Source organism: Carlito syrichta, unplaced genomic scaffold (genome assembly GCF_000164805.1).
Source record: "Carlito syrichta isolate Samal-C Ts95f unplaced genomic scaffold, Tarsius_syrichta-2.0.1 Scaffold314344, whole genome shotgun sequence".
Lineage (NCBI taxonomy): Eukaryota > Metazoa > Chordata > Mammalia > Primates > Tarsiidae > Carlito > Carlito syrichta.
The window spans coordinates 537,840-550,244 of NW_007258440.1; the positions used below are offsets into that span (position 1 = coordinate 537,840).

The following is a 12,405-nucleotide window of genomic DNA, read 5'->3' on the forward strand; positions in this document are numbered from 1 at the left end:
CCCAGGTGTGGTAGCGCACGCCTGTAGTTCCAGCTCCTTGGAAGGCTGAGGCGGAAGGATCGCCGGAGCCCAGCAGGTCGAGGCTGCGGTGGCCGGGAGCAGTCACTGCACTCCAGTCTGGGTGACAGAGTGAGACTCCAACTCAAAAAAAAAACCAAAAACAAACAAACAAAAAAAGAAATAGGTTGCACTCTAAAACAGGATTTGCAAACCCACTGTCTGGAATTTAGAGAACATTTTCCCTCAGAAGCTAATGGAAACTGGTGACAAGGTACACACTTCATCACACAGAAGTCCACGGAATGTATAATGTGCCTGAGAGGCTTCATGTCTGATTGAAAACCAATTGGAAATAATTCTGCTCAATAGTGTTGCGATCGAGCCAATTAAGCAAAACAGTAAACGAGAGAAGTGGGTGGGAGCATGATTTATTTATCTTGAGCACGGACAGTGGAAGAGAGACAGGCTTGATTTTAGCAAGTGAGGAAACCCAGAGATGTTTGTGAAGATCAGAAGGAACTCCCGGCCACTCGAAAGCTTGAGGTCGGTGGCCCCAGCTCCTCAAAACAGTCAGTCCTCTGCACCCGTGGGTTTTCCATCTGCAGGTTTCCCATCTGCAGACCCAACCAACCACAGATGGAAAATATTTGAAAAAGCAATAAAGAATAACAATACACCAATAATAAATAATACAATTTTTAAAAGTACAGTGCAATAACTATGATCTTAGGTATTTTAAGTAATCCAGAGATGATTTACAAGTACACAGGAGGATGTGTGTAGGTCACATGCAAATACTATGCCATTACATAGAAGGAATTTGAGCATCCTCAGATTTTGGCATCTTCGGGGGTCCTGGGACCACCCCCTGTGGACACCGAGAGATGACATGTATAATTTCGCATCAAGACTTCAGATCTTTCCTTCCGGCTCACCAATGGCTCACACAAAGGAAAGAAAGATATTATTTGGCAGTACCTGAAAAAGTTCTGGAAGACAAAGGGAAGGAGGAACAGAATTAAAGAGGCTGTGTGTGTCCTGTAAGGTTCCCCTGAGGTCAGTTAGCCACGCTCGGGAGAAAGAGGCACGCAGAGTGTACGGGGTGTGGTGGCTGTGGTGGCTGTGCCCTGCTGCTTGCCGGGTATTTCTGTCTTCCTTCTCCTGGGCGGGCGAGGACGGCACCTCCCGGCCCCTCGCGATGGGTGGCTCATGCTGGAACTCTGGAGGAGGAGGGATAGGGCGTCAAGGTACCCACGAGAGACCCTGGGTTTCTCCTCTCCTGCCTTGTAGGATCCCAGGCTGTTCGCTGAGGACGTAGGGAAGTTGCTGCTCAGCCAGGTCCTCAGTGACTAATGGCCTCCCTGTGAATACCACAGATGTGCGTGGGGGAGGGACCTATGTTGTTTTAGGACACTGAGAGCTGGGGTTGTCTGGTCTGCAGCGTCACCTGGTCTGTTATGAAGGACATAGTGTTTGTGACACTGACCTCCAGAGAAAGGAAAGGAATGATGGGAACAGACAAGGAGTCATGTCTGTACTGGGTAAAGGCCGAAGGAGACCAAGGAAGGGAGGAGTAGGGACACACTCAGGTGGAAGCCACTGAGCCTATGTCAGGGTCCTACTTCTGAGCCAAAATCCTGACAATACCCTCATCACAACCTGGGCAGGCAGGATCACAGTCCGCTTCACACTGACCACATGACTAAATATTCACTCTGTCCGACCAGTGTGCAATGTTGGGGCACATGCTGACTTCAGGCATCAGAGCTTCTGAGGATATGTGAGCTTACCGAGAAAACAAACGTAAGAGAGGAAACCAGCCTGAGCTTGGAGTCAGGTTGGCTTGAGTTCAAATCTCAGCTCTCACTCCTGTTAAGTAAAAATTATAGGCAACTATGGTTTTGGACAAAGCTCCTACCCTAGACCCCAACAGACCAGACTAAACATCAAAATGGAGTCTCTAAAATGCTGAGGTCTTCACCAAATCAAAACTATGCTATTCTCTGACCTTCTGAGAAAGCAGGAGAGGTCACAGCCTAATGTCCCAAGCAGTCCAGCTTCAGTCAGCACGATTGTGACATTCTCTCTGTTTTAATCCTTGCAAACAAGTAACCTGAAGTGACCTGGTGTGAACCAGTTATATATCTAGGGTTCTGTCTCCTGTCCCACCCTACAAGGAAACTAACCTCAAAAGGACCCATCCATTTCACGTTCTTTGTTCCAGCTTCCGCCAGCCCTTCTCTGGCTATGAGACCCAGCTCTGCCGCTCACCTCACTGGCACACTGATTCTACTTTAGGGAATGAAGTGTGGCCTGATTCTAGGATCGAAAATCAAGCCAATTAAGATCTTTAAGCTACATGGTTGGGATTGTGTCTGTCTATGACATCTCCTTATCTCTAAAGTGGAGATAAAAAGAGCCTACTTCAAAGGTTTGCTAGGAACGCCAGAGAGGCTGTATTTGTGGAGTGTCAAGTGCAGTGTCTAGCAGGACCAGATGTTCTCGTTTTCTCCAGTCCTCTGGAAGTCCAAGCACTGGCTGCCTCACTGACCTGCCTTGAAAAGAATGAATCTCATGGCCCTCACTTCACACTGGATCTCCCGGGAGATTTCCACCATCACCAGGCCCCGTGGGCAGCTCTGCCTTGACATGTGCACACATTCACCCACCGTGGTCATAGAGATCGGAGATGTGCCCCACGCTAAGACAGGCCCAGAAAAATCCAAATGTGCAAGGTGGACAGATGGGGGCAGATCATCTATGCACCAAGATTCTTTTAATTTTACCAAAGAATCTAAGCATTTCCCTAGTACTTTACAGCTCTTTTGTGTTCTTTACTTATTTTATTTTTATTTATTTATTTTTGAGTTGGAGTTTCACTCTGTCACCCAGGCTGGAGTGCAGTGGTACAATCATGATTCACCAGAGCCTCACCACCTCAGCCTCCCAAGTAGCTGGGACTACAGGTGCGTACCAACACGTCTAGCTAAGTTTTTGTAGAGACGAGGTCTCGCTATGTTGTCCAGGCTGGTACTTTTTTTAAAAAAATGAGTTGCTTGTCAGATGAAAATAAAGCTGAATGGCTCCCCGACCATTGAAGACCAATCAGAAATGAGAATAATCTACATAAGTAGGAAAAATTACTTACAAAAACACATCCTCTGCCTGCAATTTTCCGGGGGCACATCTGCTATGTCTGCCAGGAAACAGAGCAAAGACAGCCTTCCAGGTCCCTTGATCATGAAAACTCATCCCAAGGGTTACTATACGAGGGCTGCACACAGCAGACCAGTTTCCCATCACAACCAAGTTTTAAAAACACAAGTCCAACTCTATGATTACAGGGTGGTGCTCACACACCCACAGCCAGCATAAAAACAGTCAACTGACTCCAGCTGTGGGGAAGTCCAGCATTCAGGAGGAAGTTGGTATTTTTTCAAAATAAATGAGAGTATCTTATGGCCTAGAGGTAAAATCTACACTCTTATTTAAGAAGTTGGACTCTGTGAGCACTTTTCCTCCAATCACGCCCGCCCAGCGCGCATGCATCTCTGGGTGGATGGGGACCTCTGTGGAAGGGACCAAAAACGTCAAGCCCTCCATTTTACAGATGCAATAACTGAGGCTCTAAGAGAGGCAATGTTTGGCCCAAGGTCAGACAACCAGAAGTGGAGCCTGAGTTTTCCAATTCCCAGTTCAGGAGTGTGCCCATCGCATCACCCTTCCTGAGAACAGGGTCTGTGCCCCACAACTGCCCAAAGGGGAGGCTGGTCTCCCAAGGGAAGCATGCTATCAATGCCCGGCCCCCTCCTCAGTCTTCTCACAAGCACCCTTTTCCTTCCCACCAACCTCACACCCAACTAGTTGCCTCAACAGCACTCTCGCTTCATTCCGAGGCACTTTCCAAAGGGAAAATATAAAACTCAAACCTAAACCAGGGACCGTGGCTCATGGCTGTAATCCAAGCACTTAGGGAAACCGAGGCGAGAGGACTGCTTGAGTGAGGCTGCGGTGAACCATGATTGTGCCTCTGCACTCCAGCCTAGGCAACAGAGACTCTGACTCAAAAAATAAATACCGAAAAAAAAAACAAACCCTCAAACCTAGTTCATCACTCCCCCATTTGAAGAGCTTTCATTGCTCCCCAGTGTCCTCAGGATAAATCCAAAGGTTTTCAGCAAAGCCTGAACCATCTGTCCCAGCACAGCCTGAGACAGCACCTCCCACAAGCCTCATCCCATTCAGCCAAAAGATCTCCCCACTGGGGGGACCCAAACACTCCTTCTGACCCATGGATTCTCAGATACAAGCTACCTCCTTCCTTCTCTCAGACCCCATAAGGCAGGGCCATGGCACGTGGCCCACAAGGTAACTATGGCGGCCACAGTCAATGCATTTCACCACAAAGGATTCCCATAGCTAGAGTGCCCACACAATACGGCAGCCTGAGACGCAGAGCCTGGGTTTGAGTCCAGACTTCCCCACTTCCTGGGTGCGACATTTGACCTCTCCAAGCATCCGTCTTACTGTCAATAAATGGGGTCAACACTCTCCTCACCAGGTTGCTGTGAAGATCATATGGAACGGTCATGCAGGACAAGGGACTGATAGTCCCATCAGTGTCAGTCCCTCTCCTCGCCATCACTTCCATAGGGTAGAAGCCCTCCCACACTGCAAGGACACGGTCCACTCTTCTTTATGTTCCCATTGAGTAACACTGTAGGCACTCAATAAATGTTGGCAGAAAGGAGAAAGGAGGAAAGCAGGTGGGAAGGACAGGAAGAGGGGAGAAAACTAAGGAAACGAATGAATGAAGCTAGAAGCAAAAAAGAGACCCTGGCCTATTAGAGTTATTGTGACTCCCAGAACGTCCAGTCCACCCCTACTAAGAAGCAGTAAAGGTATCTACAGGTAGCACAGGGTAACAAGAAAAAGGCTGAGTCCAGAGACCATCCAAAGGCAATGTCACTCAGTAGAGACAGATATACATTTAATTTTTTAAATTTTTTAATTTTTTTGAGTTGCAGCTGTCACTCAGGCTGCAGTGTAGTGGCACGCTCACAGTCATGCCAGCGTCGACCTGCTGGGCTCAGGCAATCAATCCTACCACCTCAGCCTTCCAAGTAGCCGGAACTATAGATGCATGCTACCACACCCAGCTAATTTTTTCATTTACTGTAGAGGTGAGGTCTCACCAAGTTGCCCGGGCTCTTCTCGAACCCGTGGGCTGAGGCAATCCCCTTACCTCAGCCTCCCAAAGTGCTGGGATTATAGGCTTGAGCCACTGCACCTAGCCAGACACACGTTTTAAAAGTGTGTCCTCAAGCTGTCTATCCCTGCTCTAAGTAGTGGACTTAGTATTTAAAAAGTACAAATAAATTGGTCTTACCCTAGTGAACTCTCGACTATTGAGGACATAAAACCTGGATGGCACTATGCTGTTAAATTAGCCATGGGGGGAGGGTAATTTGTAGCATTTGCCAATTTCTGTGGTGTAAATATTCCTACTGCAGCTAATTTGTCTACCAAGAACTCTCCCATGACCATGGGCTTCTACCCCATGACTCCTAACAAAACCTGGAATGATTTAGCAGTGGCTCCTAGGGGCCCCAGCAGATCTCTGGCCCTCCACCCCCGCCCACGCTTTTCTCAATCTTGCCATCTTTTAGCCCCTTTGTTGTTTATTAACATCCTTTTCACATGACAGACAAGGAAAATGAAATAAGAGAACAGAGAAGCAGTTCTTCTGTTCCTCTATTTTTCTGTCAGTGGTTCTAGCAAAGAAGACTAAGTGGGGGAGTTAAAACTCTTGGCTCGATGTGTTTATGGGTTTCTATTATCCCCATCTCTTGCCCTTTATTGCTACCAATGATTGACAACAGATGCCCTAATCAAATGTGCAAAATGCAAACATACTTGCTGACCAAATACAGAGTTAATGACCACAACCTAGAAATAAAAACGAAGAGAAAGATGTTATGCTGGAAACCTAAGAAGGGCCAAGTTAGTCAAGACAGCAGAAAGGCTGTTCAACTGGAAATCAAACCAACTATCTGGGTAGAAATAATACAGAAAACATTTTTTCTGAATGTTTAAGATCACAGCAGCACTCTGGACCAAAATCTAAACAGAAAAACGAATATAAGGGAAAAACCATCTAGCAAAGAAATAAATTTGCATCTTTAACACTGTTGGAAACTGAGGAGATATAGGAACATTTTATGAAGTTCTGTGATGGATTAACTAGCGAAAAAGTCACTCCGCCAGAGCAAGGGGGCTCCCTGGGTGGTATTTATGCTAAGAAAGAAGGGGAGGGCATAAGTGACACATCTTTCCCTTCTTTCTGTATCTAAGACAGGCAAAATCACACGAGAATGCGTCCCCAAATGTGCTCCTGAACTAAGGTGAGTCAGAGGGAAAATTAGGAAAATCAAAACCATCTGAGGATGAAAAGATAAGATACTCACGCACACGCAGAGGTGAGACAGAACGACCTCAGAATCGTTCTGACTGGCATTTCACCCTGTTCAAACGAAGTGCACTTAGTAAGAAAAGAAACTCCAATGGTTTCAATAAGAGAAATTAATTAAACACACACATAACAAAAGTGTGACACGTGGGACGGGCTCCTTGTTTCAAACCCTGAAGAGAGCCAAGAGAGAGATGTAGAGCCGGGCCTCGTGGAGCTACTCGAAATCATTCGTGCCCTGGCCCCCGAGGGTCTGAGTACCTCCTTCACCCAGCACAAACTGGCTGTGCCAGATGGGAAAGGAGGAGGGCAGGAACAACGATGCCATCACGCCCGTGTCAGGCAAACACTAGAATGGGCCCCACTGGGGAGGACAGGAGTGGGCATCACCCAGGCATGGGGCTGCATGTGAGTCATGTCTGGCCAAGGCAGATGTGGGATCATCACTCCTATCATGGAAAGGAGGCTTCAGATTTTAAAACAGAAAATAGGGAAGCATCAGGGAGTTAAAATGAACCCCAAACTCTCATGTGGATGTAGACATGGTGGAACCCAGCAGAGCAGACTCTTCGAGGTGGGGTAGAAAATGGGAGTGTGGGGAGGGGGGGTGGGGGAGAACCCGAAGGTATTCCAAAGGCCTCATGTCTGAATTTCAATGGAAGACATGCGTGATGTTAAGAGAACTGCAGGGCTTCTAGGGAAGCAAAGGCGAGGACTGGCGATTTTAACAAAGACTAGATGTGCACAACTTGCACAAATTCTGAACCTCAGACTAAGACATCGTGTCTGAGCACCGACCCTGTGAGCAAATAGCTGGGCTGCGTGTACACAAGTCTCCTGACCTTTCTGGGCCTGAATGGCTCCAATGAGGTGAAGGAACTGAACTACCTTACCTGAAAGTGGTTTCAAGCTTGAAAATTCTGGGAAATTGACAACTAGGAGGGGAAAACACAGACCACTTGAGTAAGTGCGAGGCCCAGGCTGACATTCTTCTGTTCTAAAGGGCAGAAAGGAACACTTGGGATGGAGTTACTTCCTGGCTGTTAAACACAACCACAGCCCTCAGCTTCCACTCACCCTGCATACAAACTCACCGCTGAGAAGGGCACGGCCTGGGCTCAGGACATCCCAGCCCTTGGATTAACTGATGACGATGACGTCTCTGTCTCCTACCCTCCTACCAGGGTACAATTTTCTAAAAGAGAAAATCCTTCCCAAGAAAATAAACACTTTCAAACACTGTCCCATTCTGTTACCTATTTGGATTACATAATGCCTATGAAGTGAAGACTTACTGACACACCAAAAAAGAACTCTCAGCTTGTAAACTGAACTGCTTTTCTCTCCACTGTCCAAAGTTCCAAAGAATCTCCACGTCCCTAAAAAGCAGTCACCAGTACCTGCTGTCATGGTCACGAACAACTGCACTGCCTCACCTTTGCCCGGTACAAAAACTGAGATCAAAATTTTTGAAGGCTGTGAGGACACATAAGTCCTGTATACAAGATTCTCCAACAATCCTATATATCTTCACGGATACCCAAATTGCCCTGCATGGAGATGGAACACTGGATATTTTTCCAGGATAATTATCCTGCTGAGGATAATTTAGACAAGTATACATCTGGACATCTGTGCCACTGTGTGTGAAATGGGCTACCAATAACTGGTAACAGGCATTGACTAGCCACTGAGTAAGATGATAACCCCCTCCACACCCACCCTGACCTAGTGATGACAAGGGCCCCCTAGGGATGTTCTGGAAAACACCCTGGGGCCAAGTCAACTAGCATCCTGCAGAGCATAGTGCTGGCTGGGTGCCTATGTTTTTCCAGTCATTCTGGTGGAGATGGCAAGCGAAAGGCCAAGCAAGGTTCCTGGTACAGCCTGCTCCCACCTGTCCACCTGGATCGATGTGGAAATATTCAGTCGCAACGTGCTCATTGTCATCCCTCTCCAGGAACGGGCCAAGTTGGAGTTACTTCTAGAATGCCACCTCACTCCCAAGTCAGAAGGTACACCGCCCATCGGAACTGCACCTTGCTCATTCAGTTCTTGGGAAGATTAAGTGAGATAATACGAGGAGGAACCTGGCAGATGACAAACTTGATAAGCAGACGTGAGTCACTGTAAGACAAAACCTAACCAAACACGAATGACTCAGAGGAGGCTCGGCTGCATACTTGGAGCAGAGCTGGGAAGAACCAGGGCAAGCGCTTCTCGGCCCCGGTGTCTACGCTGCACCCCAGTCTTCTCATCAGTTGCCCACTAGCCACATGCAGGCTATCATAATCCATAGAAGCTCACGCCCCATTCCCACCCCCACTCCCCATAACTAAGTAGCAGAGCACAACACCATGAGAACAGGCATGCAAGAGAACCCAACAGAATTCCACGAAGCCCCTTGGCACCAAGCACGTGGACATTTTGCCAGAAAAGTCAACCATCCAACACTAAACAAACGTCGGCAGTGGGAGAAAAAGGCCAAGGAAGCGCAGACTTGACAGCGCAGTAAAGAGGCTGTGGCCCCTCCCAGAGCAGCCCCCGAATGTCCTGCTCTTCCTGAAGCTTCAGGCCACAGCCCACACTTCCCGAGGCACATGAGCAACGCTTTCTCTGTTTGGACATACGTGGTACAAAACTAGGCACAAAACCATTTTTCAACATCATCATGAAAATAAGGTAAGTTGTACAATAAGTAGGTCTTACTATAATTTATACCTGAACGTTCTAATTCACTTGGCGCACACACGGGATCCCAGCTCGCCTTTCTGGTGACACACCACAGTATTAACTCTGCAGGAAATTGTGAAAGGCGGCAAAATGAACCATGTCCAGACTCCTGAGAAGATGGCCACATTGCAGAAGCAACACAGACTCTGTGGCAAGAAGTAAGTGGTCATGACACCTTCTATTTTTTATTTAGCATCAGGCCTACCCATCTTGGAAAAGACCAGAACACGTCACGCTTTATGCCTATTCAAAAGCCCAGACCACACGGCAATTCTCGTGGCTTCTAACCCACTCTTTCCAAAACGCAAAGGGTTGCCGTGACCCATAACCTCAGAGAGGAGCCAGCCGTTCCATCTCTGCTGAGTACTCAGTGTCCTTTGCTTGACGCACATTTCTATGGTAATCTTCCACCACCATGCAAGTGTCCATTCTCTAAAACCCCAAGTAATAAGTGCAACTTGTAAAAGTCAGGGTTTTTTTATTTAATACATTCTAATCAAATAGTAACAGCAGTAAATAAACACTTTGAAAACCAGGCAGGCATCCCCCTATATCTGGAAGAAAATTAAGTCAAAGTATTCTACATGGTAGAAGGGAGACAACTGCTGATGTCCATGGTCAGACAATTCAGGACAACCTGGAACTCTCTAAAGCCATTTCCCAAAAGCCAGCGGCAACAGGTTGGGACACAGCTACTTTGAAGGGTACAATGTCTGCATCTGCATTGGTTTTTATTAACAGGGATTGAATTGCACCTGTAGAGCACGACATTCTTGTCTTTAGCCTTAAAGGAAAAGATAAAGTCTTTTCCGTGTGCACCAGTTTGAAATATTTCTGAAATAAGGCTCCCTTAAAGTGGATTACTACAGTACGCATTCACAGGAGAGAGTCAGACATGTAGTAAGAGACTATACAGGATTTCGTGGTCACTGCTTTTTGGTTGGTTTGGTAAGTTGCATAAGATGAGGGCTAAATACTCACACGCATTATCTGTTTAACAAAACTCAAACTCCTAGGTACATCAGAATGCAGAACAGTAAATGTCCTCAAAGACTCTGATCCCCAGGCAGAGGAAACGGAAGCCTGAGTCAGCTCCACTCCTTCCGCCACTTCAGATCCCTAAGAGGGGCTGTCTCCCCACCTCCCAGCCGGGACCTCCCCCAGAACAGAAGGGAATGCTGATATAATGCTCCCTCACCCTTCACTGGGGTCGTCAGTCTCTTAATTTAAAAGGATCTACTGTCTTGGTCAGCCTTGGGAAGGGAAGCATCACCGGGTGAAAATGTGAGGGTTGGGGGACTTTAAATACCTAGCTACCTCTTCACGCATTTAAATTAGCTCAACTTCAGTGGTGGTTAGAAAGAATTCCACGCAGTTTTCCAGAGCAGTCCCTCGGGTTTTGGTTATCTTTTACATAGCTGCGCTCAGAGGTACTCTACGTGGGGCATGTTTAGAAAAACAGAAACACTTATACCTGGAATTTATACTCTTCCAAGTAATCTTTCAGTCTTGTTGGCAAAGGCAGTCCCCAGACGGCCGCGGTACATCTGTGGATGGTGAGTCTACAGAGATGCTGCAGAGATGGCGCCGACGGGTAGAGCGGTTTGGTCAGGTAAAGGTGGACAGTCCCGTTCCGCGGGGCCTCTGGGCCTGTCTGCTTATCCTTGCACATCTGAACATAGTAGTCGATCAGATGGACCACACTGTCAAATTGCTTGAGCTTAGACTTGACGCAGATGATGGAATCCAGTCTGAACTTCCCATCCTGGTATTCGATGCGCAGGTTCGTTGGTCCAGCTGACGTCTTAACCGATATCGTCAGCAGGTAGTCTGAGTGCGAACTGTCTCTAACCAAGAAAGTTCCTTCCGGTGCCTCTTTTAATTTCTCTTTGGCTTCGTTAACAGTCATACTTCCCCAGTACCATCCTGGGGTTTTTGTTCAACAAGGGAAAGAAAAGAGGGTAAAATAGTTATTATAAGAATCTTAAAAGTAGGGCAAGTACTTGGCAATCATTTTTCTAGCTCTAAAAAAAAGAGACATGAGTGAAAGCTTACCGGGAGCTACCGCAAATACTTTCGGAAGGAATTTAATGAAAAAGTGGGTCCATTTTATTACGAACATAAACTTTGAGCCAGTTTTCCTTAAAAAACAAAAAAACTTTCTGTAGTTCTTTCGACTATCCCAAGATTTTCTTCTAACAAATCAAAAGAACATTTGCACTATGACACACCAGCTGACGAGTAGCAACATGTTAGCACCAAAAAAAAGAAAAAAGAAAAAAGAAATTAAAATGTAAGTAATTTAGAAACAAATCAGAAGTTAGAGATAAAAGCCAGACCCCTAACAAAAAGTGGAAAGCCCAACTCCAGTCATTTCTAAAGAGTGAAAACAGAAGTGACTTTTTGGATGGCAGGCGCCACCCTCTCCGGGAAGAATCTGCGAGGGCCGCTTCTGCCGAAGCCCTAGAAAGCGCCGGGAGCTCGTTGTGAAATCACAGCTCGGGTTCAGCGGCCCCTGGGCGCTGCTCTGACGACGGCTGCCTTGCCAGTCGCCCAGAGACGAGAAGTCCCGCTGGAGAGCCAGCACTCCAAGTCTGCATCATCCCTGAACTCTTCAGGACTCTGTCCTGGTCCCCCGCGTCCTCTCTTTCCTCTGCCGGCACCATCTCCCCAGTCAACCCGTTTCCTAAGGACGCTCCAAGACACTGTGCTTTCCCCACTGCAAAACTCCCGGAACACTTGCGATCTGCCGGTCTCACCGCCCCCAGCGGAGGGAAAGCCCGACCCGCCGGCCAGGGCGAGTTTCCCTCTCCCGCCCCTACCGCTCCAAAACGTCAACTCTGCCTCCACCGTGAGCTTTTAGAATCCGGATCCTGAAGGCCAGATGCTTTGCCAGGTAGCTTTTGCTTTTCTTTCAGATGCCAGATGCCGGGAGGCGACAGCAAGACGCTCAGAGCGCCTGCCCCCTCCTGGCTCCCAGGCTGCCGGTGCCACTCCGTCCTGCACTCGGCAGCCCCGACCGGAGCCGGATGCGCTGGGGCTGCGGGGAGCGCCGCCATTCACTGCCCTGCACCCCACGCACAGGGAGGCCCTGGTGTCACCCGGCCGGGGTTCGAGCCTGAGGGCCGACCCCACGGAAGCCAGGATAGGTCCCGGTGCGCCTCGCGCCGCTTCCCTGGGGCCCCTTGAGAGCCACTGTCCCG

The 12,405-nt window shown here is 48.0% G+C and overlaps 1 protein-coding gene across 4 annotated transcripts in view; it reads right to left on the reverse strand.

Annotated features, from left to right (window-relative positions):
- Positions 1-412: 412 nt before the first annotated feature.
- The window catches only part of SOCS2 (suppressor of cytokine signaling 2), a 12,359-nt gene continuing 366 nt past the window's right edge, over positions 413-12,405 (reverse strand). Inside the window, exons 1-2 of one of the 4 annotated variants that reach the window (XM_008071501.2) lie at positions 10,677-11,387; positions 413-1,220 (exon numbers count right to left, since the gene is read on the reverse strand). In XM_008071501.2, coding sequence (XP_008069692.1) covers positions 1,062-1,220; positions 10,677-11,111 — 594 coding nt within the window. In that variant the 5' untranslated portion in view covers positions 11,112-11,387 and the 3' untranslated portion in view covers positions 413-1,061. Of the gene's footprint in view, positions 1,221-9,663; positions 11,388-12,405 lie in introns of those variants that run through there. The other 3 variants (XM_021719276.1, XM_021719275.1, XM_008071503.1) reach the window with 3 other exon arrangements.